Source organism: Geotrypetes seraphini, chromosome 10, assembly GCF_902459505.1.
Source record: "Geotrypetes seraphini chromosome 10, aGeoSer1.1, whole genome shotgun sequence".
Classification (NCBI taxonomy): Eukaryota; Metazoa; Chordata; class Amphibia; order Gymnophiona; family Dermophiidae; genus Geotrypetes; species Geotrypetes seraphini.
Genome location: NC_047093.1, coordinates 99,241,609 through 99,260,097, shown reverse-complemented (window position 1 = coordinate 99,260,097; position 18,489 = coordinate 99,241,609). Strand labels below are relative to the sequence as shown.

Here is an 18,489-nt window from a genome sequence, read left to right as displayed (position 1 = left end):
TGTTCAATATTATACATAAATTTTAAGTTAGGATCGTAGTGATTAAGGTCAGACAGGAATTCTCGCAGCAAAATCTCTGTGCCAGACCACAGCATGATTATGTCATCTATGAATCATTTCCACATGAGGATATGTTGATGATAATTGGAAGTGTATATAAACTGTTATTCAAACAGTGTCATAAAGACACGCTATTGATGGGGCCACTGTGGCCCTCATCGCCACTCCCTTGGTCTGCAAGTATATTTTATCCTCAAATTTAAAGTAGTTATATATCACCTTCTCAACCATAGTAACTAGCAACCTTTGCTTGTCTACAAATTGGTACCCTATGACAGGAAATGGGCTACCACCCCATAAGCTTCTCTTTGGGGTATGTTGGTATAAAGTGCAGTTACATCAGTGGTGACTAATAAAGCTTCAGAAAACTGATCACCCTGTACATTGTGAATCATTTGAATGAAATGAGTTGAATCCCTCACAAGGATTTAGCATTCCCAACACTTGGTTTCAAATAAAGTCCACATATTGGGACAGTGGTTCCAGCAGTGAACTCTTCCTTAGACTATAGGACGTCCCAGAGGGTTAATAAAGGTCTTATGAATTTTTGGTATAAAGTATATATACGGTAAAACCGGGAACTGCTGGAACAGATATTTGTACTCTCATGCAGATATTAAACCCTCATGGTTTGGCCTTAGCCAAAAGATCTTCAATCTCTTGTTGCAGAACACTGGTAGGATCTCTATCCAACTCTCTGTAAAATTCTTTAGTGGACAAACTAAGCCTCATTCTTCAACCTCATGAATGGACACTGAACTCAGCAGATCTCCATCATATCTTCTCTCAATGGGGGACGCCTCAATTAGACCTGTTTATGTCTCCCCACAACCACAAGGTACCCCGCTTTTGCTCTAGACTATATTCGGCTCATCGCCTAGAAGTGGATGCTTTTCTCCTGGATTTGACACACAAGTTCCTTTATACGTTTCCACTCTTTCCTATTCTCAAAATGTTTGTCAAGCTCAAACAGGAGTCTACCACAATGATCCTCAATGGCCCAGACAACCACGGTTCTCCCTTCAACTCAGCATCAAGGAGCCAATATCACTGCCAATTTTTCCATCTCTTCTTACGCAGAGTCATGGTTCTCTTCTACATCCCAACCTGCAGTCTTTGCACCTGACAGCTTAGTATCTCTTTGGCTGACTTCAACTGACCTACAATTTTCTCAGCCTGTCAGAGACATCTTGGATGCTTCCAGAAAATCAACCACATGACAGTGTTATACTAAAAAATAGAAACATAGAAATAGACGGCAGATAAGGGCCACAGCCCTTCTAGTCTGCCCACCCCAATGACCCTCCCCTACCTTTCTCTGTGAATAGATCCCACGTGTCTATCCCATTTGGCCTTAAAATCAGGCACGCGGCTGGCCTCAATAACCTGAAGTGGAAGACTATTCCAGCGATCAACCACCCTTTCAGTGAAAAAGAATTTCCTGGTGTCCCCGTGCAGTTTCCCGCCCCTGATTTTCCACGGATGCCCCCTTGTTGCCGCGGGACCCTTAAAAAAGAAGATATCTTCTTCCACCTCGATGCGGTCTGTGGGATACTTGAATGTCTCGATCATGTCACCCCTCTCTCTGCGTTCCTCGAGTGAGTGAGCAACTTATCCAGCCGTTCCTCATACGGGAGATCCTTGAGTCCCGAGACCATCCGGGTGGCCATTCTCTGGACCGACTCCAGTCTCAGCACATCCTTACGGTAATGTGGCCTCCAGAATTGCACACAGTATTCCAGGTGGGGCCTCACCATGGATCTATACAATGGCATAATGACTTCAGGCTTACGGCTGACGAAACTCCTGCATATGCAACCTTTGATTTGCCTTGCCTTGGATGAAGCTTGCTCCACTTGATTGGCAGTTTTCATGTTCTCACTGACGATCACCCCTAAGTCTCGTTCTGCTTCAGTTCTTGTCAGGATCTCGCCATTAAGGGTGTAAGTCTTGCATGGATTTTGGCTGCCCAGGTGCATGACTTTGCATTTTTTGGCATTGAAGCTGAGTTGCCAGGACCTAGACCAGCGCTCCAGTAGGAGTAGGTCGTGCATCATGTTGTCGGACATTGAATTTATGTCTGTTGTGCTTTTGCCCACTACATTGCTTAGTTTGGCGTCATCGGCGAATAATGTTATTTTACCTCGCAGCCCTTCTGCCAAGTCTCTTATAAAGATGTTGAATAGGATCGGGCCCAGGACCGAGCCCTGCGGCACTCCACTGATTACCTCCGTCATTTCGGAGGGGGTGCCATTCACCACTACCCTCTGAAGCCTACCTCCAAGCCAGTTCCCAACCCATTTCGTCAATGTGTCACCCAATCCTATAGAACTCATCATGCTCAGCAACCTGCGGTGTGATACACTATTGAATGCTTTACTGAAGTCCAGGTATATGATGTCTAGGGACTCCCCAAAATCCAGCTTCCTCGTCACCCAGTCAAAGAAGCTGATCAGGTTGGATTGGCAGGATCTCCCCTTAGTAAATCCTTGTTGACGGGGATCCCGTAGATTTTCCTCGTTCAGGATCGTATCCAATTGGCTTTTGATTAGAGTTTCCATTAGTTTGCACACTATTGATGTGAGACTCACCGGTCTGTAGTTTGCTGTCTCCATCTTGGAGCTGTTCTTGTGGAGTGGAATGACGTTAGCCGTCTTCCAGTCCAACGGGACGTTACCCGTACTAAGGGAGAGATTGAAGAGCGCGGATAGCGGTTCCGCCAAGACATCACACAACTCCCTGAGCACCCTGGGGTGTAGGTTGTCAGGCCCCATTGCCTTGTTAACCTTAAGCTTTGACAGCTCGCAGTAGACACCGCTGGGTATAAATTCAAAATTACTAAACGGGTCATCTGCGTCAACCCTTGTCTGTAGCTGAGGGCCGAGTCCTGGCGCCTCGCGGGTGAAGACTGAGCAGAAGTATTCATTTAACAGTTGGGCTTTTTCCGAGTCCGCTTCTACATAGTCTCCGTCTGGTTTCCTAAGACGTACTATCCCGCCTGAGTTCTTATTTCTGTCACTGATATACCTGAAGAAGGATTTATTTCCTTTCTGGATGTTCTTCGCTAGAGACTCCTCCATGCGGAATTTGGCCTCCCTAACTGCTGTTTTGACGGCTTTTGACTTGGCCAGATAGACTTCCCTAGAGTCCTGTTTCCTTGATTGTTTGTAAGAGATGAATGCTTTTTTCTTCTCCTTGATGAGGTCCGAAATCTCCGCAGAGAACTACTGTGGCTTATTGTTCCTTTGCCGTTTACTTACTGATTTAACATAGCGGTTTGTTGCTTCTTGTATGGTGGCTTTCAAAGTCGACCACATTTCTTCCATGTTATCGGTTTCTGCTTGGCTTTGTAGCACCTGGTAAACGAAGTCTCCCATTTCTTTGAAGTTTGTGTCCTTGAATTTGAGAACCTTGGTCAGTGTGGTAGATTTAGTGAAACCTTTCCTGAGATTAAACCATACCATGTTGTGGTCACTGGAGGCCAATGTGTCGCCCACCGAGACCTCTGTGACACTTTCTCCATTGGTAAGTATCAGGTCCAGTATTGCCTGATCCCTTGTTGGTTCCAACACCAGTTGCCTGAGTTTTGCTCCCTTCATAGAGTTTAATAGCCTCCTGCTGCTGCCGGAAGCAGAGGAAAGCGTGTCCCAATCCACATCAGGAATGTTGAAGACACCTAACAATACTGTGTCCCCACGCAAGGTGATATTCTCTATATCGCCGATTAATTCCATATCTAGGTCATCCTGTTGTCTTGGGGGTCTGTATATTACGCCAAAATACAGGCATTTGTCCTTCCCTCTGGCCAAATTTACCCAAAGGGATTCCCCAGTGTAGTGGACATCTGTGATTCTGGTGACCTTAATGTCATCTTTAGTATATAATGCTACACTTCTTCCCATTTTGCCCTCCCTGTCCCGGCGAAGCAAGTTGTAACCCGGTATGACCATGTCCCACCCATGGGAATCCGTGAGCCAGGTCTCAGATATCGCCACCACATCCAGGTCGGCATTCCTCATTTCTGTTTCTATTTCCAGGATCTTGTTTCCCAGACTGTGGGCGTTTACGTACATAGCCCTCCATGTTGTATGTTTGTTATGTCTCAGTGGGGATGTTCCCGCTTGAGCTACTTGGACACCTTTAGCATTATTCGCATGTTTTGTACTTTCCCTATACCCAGAGTTACAACGTGCACCTATCCCGGACTCCCCAGACCCAGAACTACAGTGTGTTCCTATCCCAGACTCGGAAATGTGTGTACCCTGTGGGGGTATTCCCGCTTGGGCTACTTGAACTCCTTTAGTACAATTTGCAATGTGTGTTCTCTCGCTGGACCCAGAATTACAATGTGTACTCCCTCTAGACCCAGAATTACAATATGTACTCCCCTTAGACCCAGAATTACAATGTGTACTCCCCTTAGACACAGAATTATAATGTGACCCAGAATTATAATGTGAGCCAACCCCAGACTCGAAAGTGTGTATACTCTCCCCTGACCCAGATTGGTGTTTACTTACCTTAGTCTCAAAAAAGTATTGGCAGTTTAGCTTGCCAGGTAGGTTGTTTGTGCCCGTACCCTCCCCCAACTTACCTAGTTTAAAGCCCTGTGTAGTAGGCGGGCTAGACGGTGTCCAAGGACATTCTTCCCTCTTCTGGTCAGGTGTAACCCGTCTGGTCCCTGTAGTCCTTGCAATGCCTCTCCATGGTGCAAGAACCCAAAGTTCATCTCCTTGCACCATCCCTGCAGCCAGTTGTTTGCCCTCTGGATGCGATCCTCCCTGACACTGCCCTTGCCCCTTACTGGGAGGATCGAGGAGAAGACCACCTGCGCATCCATCCTCCTCAGCTTCTCACCCAGGGCTCTGAAGTCTTCAGGTATGCTCTCCGGGGTGCTCCTGGCGGTGTCGTTGGTTCCGACGTGGATGAGAATCATGGGGAATGGTCACGGGGCTTGATGAGTCTGTCCAGGCAAGCGGTTACATCCCGGATCCTGGCTCCTGGCAAACAGCAGATCTCTCTTGTTTGCAGGTCTGATCTACAAATTGGACCCTCGGTGCCCCTCAGCAGCTAATCCACGATGACCACCACTCTGCGTTTCTTAGGGGTGGGACGATCTGTTGACTCCGGAACTGGAACCGTCTGCTGAACAACTTCCTGTTCCTCGTTGTCAGGACCTTCCTGTAGCAGCTGATATCTGTTCCTCAGGGTGATTTGTGGTGTTGATGTAGAGCCGCCCTGTATGTGAGAGAAAGAGACAGAATAAGGTCTTCTGCGTTTTCCTATGGAGGAAGTCGCCAGCTGCCAGGAATCAGCGTCCCCAGCCACTTCCTGTATTCCGACGGTTGGTCTCAAGTTTGCAGGTTTGGATGCTTTGGGTGTCTCTAGGATGGTCTTGTCAGGTTCCTGTTCGGCGATCTGAGACAGCTCCTGGATGACTCCATCGATGAAGGTCTCGTCGTCTTGGATACATCTTAAGCGCTGAACCTCCTCTCTCAGGCTCCTCAGCTCTAGCAAAAGGCTTTCATCTGGCTGATCCATTCCTTCCGTCTGTGTGGAGACTGTAGACATCTTTGAGGGGATGGCCTCTGTCTGTACAGAGACCTCTGCCCTCCGTCCTGGCTTCCCTTCCATCTGTACAAAGACCGTAGCCATCCCCTGGGTACTTTCGGTGACTGGACTGCCTGTCTTGATAGAAGTCTTGCTGTTTCTAGTTCTACCTGCCATTTACAAAAGTTGTTTTTTTGGTTTGTTTTTTTTATATTTGTTAGGATGGGGGCTGTTAGGTGTTGTCAGAAAGTGTTGAGGTTGGAGGGATAGAGGTAGATAGTTAGTTCTTGGTCTGGGAGATAGAGTAGTTAGTTAATTGTCAGTTAAGGTTGCCTGCTTGTTAGTGTGCTAGAGAGGTCAGTCTGATTAAATGTTAGAGGATAGTGTGGTCTGCCTGTTAAAATGGTTTGGGGATAGAGTGATTGGTGTGGTCTGCCTGTTAAGTGTGAATGGTTTAGTTGCTTGTTGGTTAGGTTTTCTTCAGTTTTGGATTACCTCCTGCATTTGTCGCATTCTGGCCTCAAGTCCATTTCCATTAGAATCCATCTCAGTGCAATCGCTGCTTTTCATCAGCCAGTGGATGGAATACCTCGCTGCTCATCCGGTGGTTTCCAGATTCACGAAAGGTCTTTTCAATATCAAACCACCTCCAGTAGTTTGGGATCTTAATGTACTTGCTAGACTGATGAAGCCTCCATTTAAACCAATGTCTTTGGCTCATCTCAGATATCTTATTTGGAAAGTGGTTTTCCTCATTTCTCTAACCTCTGTTCGCAGAGTGAGTGAACTTCAAGCATTCCATCATGACAAGGTGGTGCTCTGCACTCATCCGAAGTTCTTACTGAAAGTTGTCACTGAGTTTCATCTCAATCGATTGTTCTGTCTCTATTTTTTCCCAAGCCTCATTCTCATCCTGGAGAAACAGCTCTTCATACTCTGGACTGCAAATGAGCATTGGCCTACTATTTCCAATGGAATAAATCACATAGATCATCTCCCCAGCTTTTTGTCTCCTTTGATCCTAACAAATTGGGGCATCCTGTTTCCAAAAGAACGATTTCCAATTGGTTGACTGTTTGCATCTCGTTTTGTTAGGCTCAGGCTGGGCTGCAGCTGGAGAGTCGTGTCACATTCCATAAGGTTCAAGCTTTGGCAGCTTCAATGGCTTTTCTCTGCTCTACCCGTATTGATGAAATCTGGTAAACTGCTACTTGGTCTTCGGTTCATACTTTCACCTATTATTACTGTCTGGAATCCTTTTCCAGATAGGATGGACACTTCGGCCAAGCGGTATTACAAACTTTATTTTCCTAAAAGGCCAACTCTCCCACCATCCCATTTTTGTTCTCTCTTATTTTGGTTAGCTTGGAAGTCTCACATGTGTGAGAATAAACTGCCTACTTGACCTGGGATAAAGCATAGTTGCTTACCATAGCACGCGTTATCCAGGGACATCAGGCAGATATTCTCACAACCTACCCACCTCCCCTAGTTGGCTTCTTAGCTGGCTTACTGAACTGAGGAGCTGCTTGCCTACATCGGGTAGGAAGGCATTCACGCATGTGCGGTGCAGTCAGTCGCGAACTTTCTAAACTTCTTGAAGTACCCGTGCACTTTAGCAGCTGTCCATACCGGGGCTCCGTGAATGACGTCACCCACATGCTATCCCTAGATAATATAGTAAGTAACTGTGCTATTTAGACTAGCTAAAACCAGTCTAAATGAAACCTCTGTACTAATAGGGTATGTGCATCTGCTCCTCCCCCCAGTAACCAGTAATATCCCCCATAGTTTCTCTTGCACAGTTGTGTCTTTATGGTTTTGCAGCTGTTTTTTTTTCCTACCATTTTCCATTCCTGCACATCTCATTTGTTTCCTGTTGTCTCATACAACAGGTACCACTCTGGCTGCTGTCTTTCTGTGGTCTTGCCTCTACCCTGCTTTTCAGTTCCTAACTATTGGTCTTCTATGATTTCATGTGGCCCTAAATCACCCTTTATCTTCCTCCTGCCCATCTTATCTAAACTTTTCATACTGGGGAAAAATGAATAACATGTTTAGTTTGGTTTAAAAGTTCCTTATTTCCTGCACTTTGTACTACCAGTTAAGACTATATCTGAGACTGATGGACCAAGTGTCATTTTGTCTTAACAGAGAAAGAGAGCAAACAACCTTCCAAGGAGAAAAAGAAAAAGAAAAAAAGCAAAGAGGTAAGAGTTCTTTCTGATAGAATCTGTGTCTTCTCAGTCACTTAGCTTTTTGGAAACCTAATAGGCCAATGCTCAAATGTTCATAGTAGAATCAAATTCTACTTCAAATCTAGTGCAAAAAATAACTGTGACATGCTCAGGATAGTGAGCATTCAAATTGATAGGGTGTTAATATTCCAGTATTATTTAGATGCTCAACATTCTGTGCTAATTTTCCTGTCAATGCATGAGTGTTGATTTGATCAGGCACTGACAGGGAAGTTGATATAAAAATATAAATAAATAAAAAAGCATGCCACTGTATTCTTTACCTCATCCCCTTCCCTATTAATTAAAAAAAGAAAAATAAATAAAAACTGGCCCTATCACTGTGCACCTCTCTTTCCCCCAAACGTTGTTGTTTCCCCACCACCACCTTTAAAAATAAATTTCCCTAGTGGTCTGGTGGACCCTTTCCAGCCCACTCAGAAAAGGCTCTGGTGGTCCAGTGGACCTCTCCCCCCTAAACTGGCCAGACCCCACCAGTCGACCCTGATGGCATAGTGGTAGCTTTGGACTACCCCATCCCTCTTGATCCTGACATACCTTATAGAGAGCGAGGGAGGAGGGACGGATGCCTATTCTTTCCAGGGCTGCATCATCAAAATGGCAGTGTCCTGCCAGGTGCATTCTGGGATGCACTGGCTGGGGCCTAACTATCAAATAAGGGAATTTTTCTATAAGGTATTTTAGGGGTGAGTGGGCTGGGCAAAATCCAAGGCTACCACTAGGGCAGCAGGGGCAGGAGGGAAACCAGGGGTCCCTCTGGACTAGAGAATGACATGGGGGAAAAATCTGTCCCCGTTACTGCTCCATCACCGGACCACCATCCCCTTCACCGCCCCGTCCCCTTCACTGGCCCGGCCCCGCTGTCCCTTCACTGCCCCGTCCCCGCCGTTCCCTTCACTGCCCTGTCCCCATAGCATCTACCCTTCCCTCTCGCCACCTCACTGCCCCTCGGCACCCCTCGCACGGTCCATGCATCTCCCTCCCTCCCCTTACCTTCACAGCACATTTTAAGGTTTGAGTAGCTTGTTGAAAGCCGCCGGAGTGTTCGTGCAGTCACGTGCGTGTGTGGGCGGAAGCTTCTCTGACGCAACCGGAAGTTGCGTCAGAGGAGAAGCTTCTGCCCACATACACACGTGACTGTACATACGCTCCGGTGGCTTTCAACAAGTCTCAAACCTTGAAACGCGCTGGGAAGATAAGGGGGAGGGAGAGAAATAGATAGGTAGATAGGAAGGAGGGAGGGGGCCGCGCACGATCAGTGACCGCGTACGTTCCCTTCCTTAGCTGTGGGGACAAGGCCATTCACCGCTCCAAGGGGTGGTGGATGGCTTTGTCCCCGTACCTGCGATGAGCACCTTTCACCGTTTTGGCAGGTTACCCGTGGTTATTTGCAGCTAGCCGCGGGTAACATCCACTGTGTCATTCTCGACACTGGACCACTAGGTCTTGTCCCCATTCCCGTGGGGCGGTGAAAGGTCTTGTCCCCATTCCTGCGGTAAACCAGTTGCAAATGTCCCCATTACTGCGGATTTACTACAGTGACCGCGGTTTACCGTGGTAAACAGTCCCCGTGTCTTTTTCTAGTTCTTACTTCTGTAATCTTCTTTCTAGTAGACAGATACTCCATTCCTGAAGTCTGCCCTGCCAGATGTTCATTTGTCTGCTTACTGCCTCAAAGTTGCCGGGGAATCCAGACATCTTGTTTCTTTCCTTTGTCCAACCTTGACAAGGATAGAAGATGTGACTGCCGCGTTGAAGAAGCTAGGAGATATCTATAAAATCTCCCCACACCATTAGTGCAAGTTACGCTCAAGTTGGTGACTTGTTTGTTTTTCACTTTATCTATTGCAAATAGTTAAGTTTTGATTATCTATTTCATGATGTGAGTAGAACAGACATGTTTCTCAGGGAGTGTCCCTATACGCCCACCTATTTTGTTTATGCTCCAGGGCTGACCATCTGCTTTGATACAAACTGAGGAATTGAAGGACAGCTCAGAATGATGTGAGGTGGAACAAAAGAATGCTAATGAAGCTCCTCACAAGAATTGTCATGAGAAGGGATTGACTACCCAAGGTTCAGGAGTGGAGTGTCTGTTTACTAGAAAGAAGATTACTGAGGTAAGAACCTAATCTTTCCATACAATCCTTAGCTGGAAAAACAGAAAAATTATAAAATATTTACAACTACTACTCCAAGAGGATGAATTACTGAATGAAATATTCCCAGCTCCACCTATGCTGGACTTCCGTCAGCCTACTAATCTGAAACAGGAAACAGGTGAAAAATAAACTCCCTACACAAACCCACAAATAAGAGAATGGCACAAATTCCTGCAATATAACAAGCTGCAAATTATGCCAACACATCTCACAGGAACTCACAATCACTCATAATGGAAAAATATTCAACATAAGGAGATCCTTTCCATGCTCATCTCCTAATGTGGGTTCAAACCCTGCGCTGCTCCTTGTGACCCTGGGCAAGTCACTCAGTCCTCCATAGCACCAGGTACGTTAGATAGATTGTGAGCCCACCGGGACAGATAGGGAAAATGCTTGAGTACCTGATTGTAAAACCGCTTAGATAACCTTGATAGGCGGTATATAAAAACCTAATAAACTTTAAACTTGAAACTATATCATCCAATGCAAAAAGTATAAAAAAGTGTGCCACACTGGTGAAACAAGCCAGATGCTAAAGACTAAGATCCATTTGCACAGATATCTTAGTAAAAATTGCAATGGCAACCAGGATGTCGCATCTCTCGAACAACACTTCAGAAAAACAACACTGCATCAATTATTTTATGGTGAGAATACTAAAAGGAAATTTTTAGTTAATCCAGGAATGTAAGACCTTTGAAATCAAAATGATAAAATATTTTGACACCCATCAGATAGGTCTTAACAAAGAGTTTGGTTTTCTTTTGAATTACAAACCACAAAGTTCAACTGCTTTGTCATCTTCCTATCTCTGTCTCCCTCCCACCCACCCATCCTGTCCTTGCCTACTGCTCCCTCTTCATGTGAGACTGTCATTAGAATATTTTCATGTTTCACCTGTACATTATTTACTGATATTTGTCAACATTTGCTTATTTCTGATCTGGAGAAGGATTACCTTTAAAAAAACTAATAAAAAAGTACATTGTTAGTCCAATTAAAAAAATAATAATAATAATAACTTTATTTCTTCTATACTGTCATAATCTTACGACTTCTAGGCGGTTCACAGTGAAGAGAGCTGGACAGTCAGCGAATTACAGAATACAAATGGCAAGGATGATACAGTACAGTCAGTGAATTACAGATTACAATTAATAAAATACAATACGATACAATACAGTTAGTACAGTATATGTATCACCTTTTTTTTTTAAACACTTATATACCACACCATCCACTTATGGTTTATAAGAAAACATACACAGTAGAGTAACCACAGACATAAGGTAGTATAATAATAAACTTAAAGAAAGATCCCAAGATGGGAGGTTTATTGATAGAAAATATAAAGAGGTGACATAGATAATACACAAAAGATAAAACATAGACTAGCCTTACTGAGTCAGACCAAAGGCTCATCAAGCCCAGTAGCCCATTCTCCCAGTGGCCAATCCAGGAAACTAGTACCTGGCCAAAGCCCAAAGAGAAGCAACATTCCATGCTACTGATACAGGGCAAGCAGTGGCTTCCCCCATGTCTTTCTCAATAACAGACTATGGACTTTTCCTCCAAGAAATTGTCCAAACATTTCTTAAAACCAGCTATGCTATTTGTTCTTTCCACAACCTCTGGCAATGCATTCCAGAACATAACTATTCTCTGAGTGAAAAAATATTTCCTTCTATTGGTTTTAAAAGTATTTCCCTGTAACTTCGAGTGTCCCCTACTCTTTGTAATTTTTGTCAGAGTGAAAAATCGATCCACTTGTACCCGTTCTACTCTGCTCAGGATTTTGTAGGCTTCAACCATATCTTCCCTCGGCTGTCTCTTTTCCAAGCTGAAGAGCCCTAACCTTTTTAGTCTTTCCTCATACTAGAGGAGTTCCATCCCCTTTATCATCTTGGTCGCTCTTCTTTGAACCTTTTCTAGTTCCGCTATAAATTGAGATAAGGAGACCAGAATTTAATGTACAGCACCAAAGAACCCAACAGATAGAGCCAGAAAGGTGAAAGTACAAACCAGCATTGCCTCCCAGTCCCAACAGAAGATAAAGCACTCAAGATGGATCGCACAGACAAGAAAACGGTCAGGATTAACTCTCAGGGGCCAGGGCGTGCTAGGGGATTAAATGAATGGGACAGGATAGGCATGTGGGGTATGAGGTGTGAGGGAGGTCGCTAAATCTGAAAGAACAGGAGAACAACAAAGTAAAACCTTAGTCTCTCTCCTTCCCCTCCCCAGCTTCTGGCTGCTACCACTTCCACTAATCCAGGTGGGGTGGGCCAGTCTCGACTTTTCCCATTGAAGCTGCCCCTTTTCATCCATTCCATTGACCAGAAAGGCTTGGTAACCTCAGCCTCCAATTTCCTCTCAAACAGCTGTAGGAAGCTGCCATTGCTGACAAAAAGGTCCATGCTAGAACCAGCAGCCTCCAACTCGATTTCCACACATCTCATCTCCACCATTCCCCGAACGCAGCGAAGTTGCCACCACATCACAGCATCCGTGCGGCCCACAGGAATCTCTGAGAACCATCTACAGCACCGACACCCTTCACCGACACCCTTCACGGGACTTCCACATCAACAGCAGCTTTCCTGGGAGAAGGGAGTAGGTGTTATCCCAGGACAAGCAGGCAGCATATTCTTAACACATGGGTGACGTCACCGACGGAGCCCTCGGTACGGACCTTTTAACTAGAAGTTTCTAGTTGGCCGCACCGCGCGTGCGCGAGTGCCTTCCCGCCCGACGGAGGAGTGCGTGGTCCCCAGTTTCTTCGTTTCCGCGGAGCGAAGAAGACGCGTGTATTTTTTCAACGGCCGTTGAAATCACTTTTTGCCTTCCCGCTCGCGCTTTTGTTCTCAATTTTTCTTCCTCTACCTTCGGGTTTCCTTTTTCTTTGAATTGCAAAAAAAAAAAAAAAAAAAAAAAAAAACTTTGATTTTTATTGTTTCTTTCGTTTTTGCCCCGGCGGGGCCTGTTGCCATTATACAGGCCTCGGACTTCGATTTTGCGGAGGCTATCTTCCCCTTCATGCCCCCGCAGGTCGGTTTTAAGAAGTGCCAGCGGTGTGCACGCCCGATCTCCGTTTCTGACCCACACAATTGGTGTTTGCAGTGCCTGGGTCCGGAGCATCGGGCAGATTCCTGCACCCGCTGTGCCACTTTACAAAAACGTACTCTTAAAAACCGAAGAATCCAGCAAACCCTGCTCTTCGGCTCCGAGTCGGCGATGGATTCATCACCTTCAACGGCGGTACCGCAGAAATCGGCACCGTCAAGCTCGACACCGACCGATCCCGCATCGGCGCCACTGGCGCCAGGTAAGCCGGCTAAGAAGCCTTCCTCTTCCCTCGAGCGCCCTCCAGCTACGGTGACGACACCGTCCATACCGGCATCGCACCGGTCCCGTAAACGCTCCGCCCCGATAACGGTGAGTGCCTCGTCATCGGCCTCCTCATCGCCGGGGCGTGGAGCGGCATCCAAGGAACCGAAGAAAAAGAAAGCGGTTCCGATGCCACCCCTAGATGACCGTATCTCGGCCATTCTACAAACTCAGCTTCAGGAGCAGTTGAAGAAACAGCTTGAACAACTGCTTCCCTCTATCCTGGCACCGCTCCTTCCGGTACCAGACCGGCCCGAGCCCCGCACCGAGCCCCCGGTGTCCACTCCTTCGGTACCGGTAAACACCTCGATGCCGATCCTTTCGGCCCAACAACTTCCTGATGATCCTGTGGTTCATTCTCAACCCACAGTGGATCCTACTCGGCACCAGGCGGTACGGCACTCTTCTCGGGACCGAGAACGACGCCGATCGTCCTCCCCTGGTACCGTTTCAGTGCGCTCTGGTAAATCTTTGTCCAAGACTCGCCACACCGCACCCTCCACCCCGGTGTCCCGACACGCACCAGAGGTCAGGGATCCTGATTTATGGGAGGAGACTCCTCTCGGTACCGAGGAGGATCCCTCCTCATCTGATGAGGAACCATCGGCACCTGATGCCACCTCTAAACCTGAGCAATCCTCTTTTTCTAAATTTCTGAGGGAAATGTCTGCTGCTCTGTCACTTCCCCTTGAATCTGACTCCAAAAAGTCCCAAGCCTTTTTAGAAGCCTTAGACTTTGAGCAACCTCCTAAAGAGTTCCTCAAACTTCCCGTACATGACATCTTACGGGAGACATTCTACAAAAACTTGGAAAATCCCCTCACGGTACCGGGAGCTCCCCGTAAACTGGACAACCTTTACCGTGTCATCCCTATTCCAGGATTCGACAAATCTCAATTGCCCCATGAGTCCCTTCTGGTGGAATCCACCTTAAAAAAGACTCAGGGCTCCAGTGTCTATGCCTCTACCCCTCCTGGCAGAGAAGGTAAGACCATGGACAAGTTTGGCAAGAGACTTTACCAAAATGCCATGCTTGCCAACAGGGCAAACAACTATTCCTTCCATTTTTCCTTTTATCTCAAACACTTGGTCCAACAGCTGTCTGCCCTCCAGAAGTACCTACCTGAGCGCAAGGTCCCGCTATTCCAGCAGCACATATCTGGCCTTCTCCAAATGCGCAAGTATATGGTCCGCTCGATATACGACTCCTTCGAGCTCACCTCTCGGGCCTCGGCCATGGCTGTAGCCATGCGTCGCTTGGCCTGGCTCAGAGTCTCCGACCTGGACATCAACCACCAGGACCGCCTGGCCAACGCCCCCTGTCTCGGGGATGAGCTTTTTGGAGAGTCACTGGATTCCACCACCCAGAAACTCTCTGCCCATGAGACCAGGTGGGACACCCTGATCAAGCCGAAAAAGAAGGCTCCGCCTGCTCGACCCTATCGGCCTCAATCATCTTACCAGCGGAGGTTCTCAGCCAGGCCACTCAATCCGCCTCCCCAACAATCTCGGCGACCCCGTCAACAGCAGCACCATGCCCAGGCTCGGTCTCAGGCCACTCAACCCTCCAAGCCTCCTCAGCCTGCTAAACAATCTCAGCCCTTTTGACTCTTCTCTCCAGGGCATAGCCAGTCATCCACCCTCGCTGCCTCTTCCACAGCCTATCGGGGGTCGTCTCACCATTTTCTCAAGCCGTTGGGAAGTCATCACGTCGGACCAGTGGGTCCTCAACATCATCCGCCACGGCTACTCTCTCAACTTCCAGACTCTGCCTCCGGACAACCTTCCCGTAGAGTCTGCTTCAAACTCATCTCAAACCCCCCTCCTCCTGAGGGAGGTTCAATCCCTCCTCCTTCTCAATGCCATCGAAGAAGTACCTCCAGATCAAAGGGGGCAGGGATTCTACTCCCGCTACTTCCTGGTACCCAAAAAGACGGGAGACCTCCGTCCCATTCTCGATCTCAGGGACCTCAACAAGTGTCTGGTCAAGGAGAAGTTCAGAATGCTCTCCCTTGCCACGCTCTACCCTCTTCTTTCTCAACACGACTGGCTATGTTCCCTGGACCTCAAAGAGGCCTACACTCACATCTCCATCAATCAACATTCTCGCCGCTACCTGCGGTTCCAGGTACTGCACCACCACTATCAGTACAAGGTGCTACCGTTCGGCCTCGCCTCCTCACCCAGGGTCTTCACCAAGTGCCTTATAGTGGTAGCGGCCTTCCTCAGGTCTCACAACCTCCAGGTGTTCCCCTATTTGGACGATTGGTTGGTGAAAGCACCTACGTCTCCACTTGTGCTACAGGCTACTCATCACACCATCTCTCTCCTCCACCTCCTGGGGTTCGAGATCAACTACCCCAAGTCGCATCTGCTTCCCACCCAGCGACTTCAATTCATTGGAGCAGTTCTGGACACCACGCTAATGAGGGCTTTTCTCCCCTCCGATCGCAAGCAGACCCTGCTCCATCTCTGCCATCAGGTACTCATGCATCCCTCCATTCCTGCTCGACAGATGATGGTCCTCCTGGGTCACATGGCCTCGACAGTGCATGTCCTTCCTCTGGCTCGTCTCCACCTTCGTACACCTCAGTGGACGCTCGCCAACCAGTGGTCACAGACTACGGATCTTCTTTCTCATCCCATCTCTGTGACATCATCTCTTCAGCAATCTCTCCAATGGTGGTTGAACTCCTCAAATCTTTCCAGGGGTCTTCTTTTCCATCTGCCCCCCCACTCTATGATCATCACCACAGATGCGTCCCCCTACGCGTGGGGAGCTCACCTGGGAGATCTACGCACCCAGGGACTTTGGACCCCTCAGGAGCGTCGTCATCACATCAATTTCCTGGAACTCAGAGCCATGTTCTACGCCCTCAAGGCTTTCCAACATCTTCTCTGTCCTCAAGTCCTCCTCCTATGCACAGACAATCAAGTCGCCATGTACTACATAAACAAGCAAGGCGGCACCGGGTCACGCCCCCTTTGTCTGGAGGCTCTGCGCATCTGGACCTGGGCCACGGACCGCAATCTCTTTCTCAGGGCGGTCTATATCCAGGGCGAACAGAACTCTCTGGCCGACAATCTCAGCCGCATCCTTCAACCTCACGAGTGGACGTTGGACCCTCCGACTCTACTCTCCATCTTTGCTCGATGGGGCACTCCGCAGGTGGACCTCTTTGCGGCACCTCACAACCATCAGCTGCCCCAATTCTGTTCCAGACTCTTCTCTCCTCACCGTCTGGCCCCGGATGCATTCCTGCTCAACTGGAGGGATCGGTTCCTCTATGCCTTTCCTCCACTTCCTTTGATGTTGCGGACCTTGTCCAAACTCCGCAAGGACAATGCCACCATGATCCTCATCGCCCCTCGGTGGCCTCGTCAACACTGGTTCTCCCTTCTGCTTCAACTCAGCTCCAGGGAGCCCATTCCTCTTCCTGTGTTTCCTACTCTACTTACACAGCAGAATCAATCTCTACTACATCCCAACCTGTCTTCCCTCCACCTGACAGCTTGGTTTCTCTCGGGCTGACCTCTCCGGAGAATCTATCTCAACCGGTCCGCCTCATTGTGGACGCCTCCAGGAAACCGGCCACTCTCCAATGTTACCATCAGAAGTGGACCAGATTCTCCTCGTGGTGTCTCCGGCATCATCAAGAACCCACCTCTTTGGCGGTGGAAACTGTCTTGGAATATTTGCTCTCGCTGTCCAACGCTGGCCTCAAAACCACCTCCATCAGAGTCCACCTCAGTGCCATCACTGCGTTTCACGAGCCTATTCTCGGAAAACCCCTCACGGCTCATCCTCTGGTTTCAAGATTTATGAGAGGGCTCTTCAACATCAAACCGCCTCTCAAGCCTCCTCCCGTCGTCTGGGACCTGAATGTGGTTCTCTCTGCTCTCATGAAACCTCCGTTTGAGCCTCTTGCCTCAGCTTCATTCAGGCTTCTTACCTGGAAGGTGCTTTTCCTAATTGCCATCACCTCTGCCAGGAGGGTTAGCGAACTGCATGCACTGGTTGCCGACCCACCGTTCACTGTTTTTCACCATGACAAGGTTGTTCTGCGTACCCACCCTAAATTCCTTCCCAAGGTGGTCTCAGCTTTTCACCTCAACCAGTCCATTGTGCTTCCCGTCTTCTTCCCTAAGCCTCACTCGCATCCTGGAGAACAGGCGTTGCACACGCTGGATTGTAAGCGTGCCCTTGCTTACTACCTTGATCGTACCAGAGCTCACCGAACATCCCCTCAGCTCTTTTTGTCTTTCGATCCCAACCGTTTGGGCCGTCCTGTCTCCAAACGGACACTTTCAAATTGGCTTGCTGCCTGTATTGCCTTCTGTTATGCTCGGGCCGGTCTCTCACTGGAAGGATCTGTCACGGCCCACAGAGTCCGAGCTATGGCTGCTTCTGTGGCTTTCCTCCGTTCCACGCCCATCGAGGAAATCTGCAAGGCAGCCACTTGGTCCTCAGTTCACACGTTCACTACTCACTACTGTCTGGATGCGTTCTCCAGACGGGATGGACACTTCGGCCAATCTGTGTTACAAAATTTATTTTCCTAATGGCCAACCATCCCTCCTCCCTCTTTGTTAGCTTGGAGGTCACCCATGTGTTAAGAATATGCTGCCTGCTTGTCCTGGGATAAAGCACAGTTACTTACCGTAACAGGTGTTATCCAGGGACAGCAGGCAGATATTCTTAAGTCCCACCCACCTCCCCGGGTTGGCTTCTTAGCTGGCTTATCCTAACTGGGGACCACGCACTCCTCCGTCGGGCGGGAAGGCACTCGCGCACGCGCGGTGCGGCCAACTAGAAACTTCTAGTTAAAAGGTCCGTACCGAGGGCTCCGTCGGTGACGTCACCCATGTGTTAAGAATATCTGCCTGCTGTCCCTGGATAACACCTGTTACGGTAAGTAACTGTGCTTTTTCACAGCGCTAGTGAATCCTAGGCCCGAAAGTCGTTAATCAGTTATTCTGTAATGGCAGAGACCAAAAAGTTAGCCAGTTGACAGAATAATTCTCTCTCTCCCCGAAAACATAGGTATGAAAGTAAAATAAAGATAAAC

At 48.0% G+C, this 18,489-nt stretch overlaps 1 protein-coding gene across 6 annotated transcripts in view; it reads left to right on the top strand.

Annotated features, from left to right (window-relative positions):
* RABL6 (RAB, member RAS oncogene family like 6) overlaps positions 1 to 18,489 on the top strand; it is a 257,386-nt gene that overhangs the window by 233,923 nt on the left and 4,974 nt on the right. For 4 of the 6 annotated variants that reach the window (XM_033960967.1, XM_033960964.1, XM_033960962.1 and 1 more), the window contains one exon: positions 7,765 to 7,820. In XM_033960967.1, coding sequence (XP_033816858.1) covers positions 7,765 to 7,820 — 56 coding nt within the window. Of the gene's footprint in view, positions 1 to 7,764; positions 7,821 to 9,479; positions 9,682 to 18,489 lie in introns of those variants that run through there. The other 2 variants (XM_033960963.1, XM_033960966.1) reach the window with 2 other exon arrangements.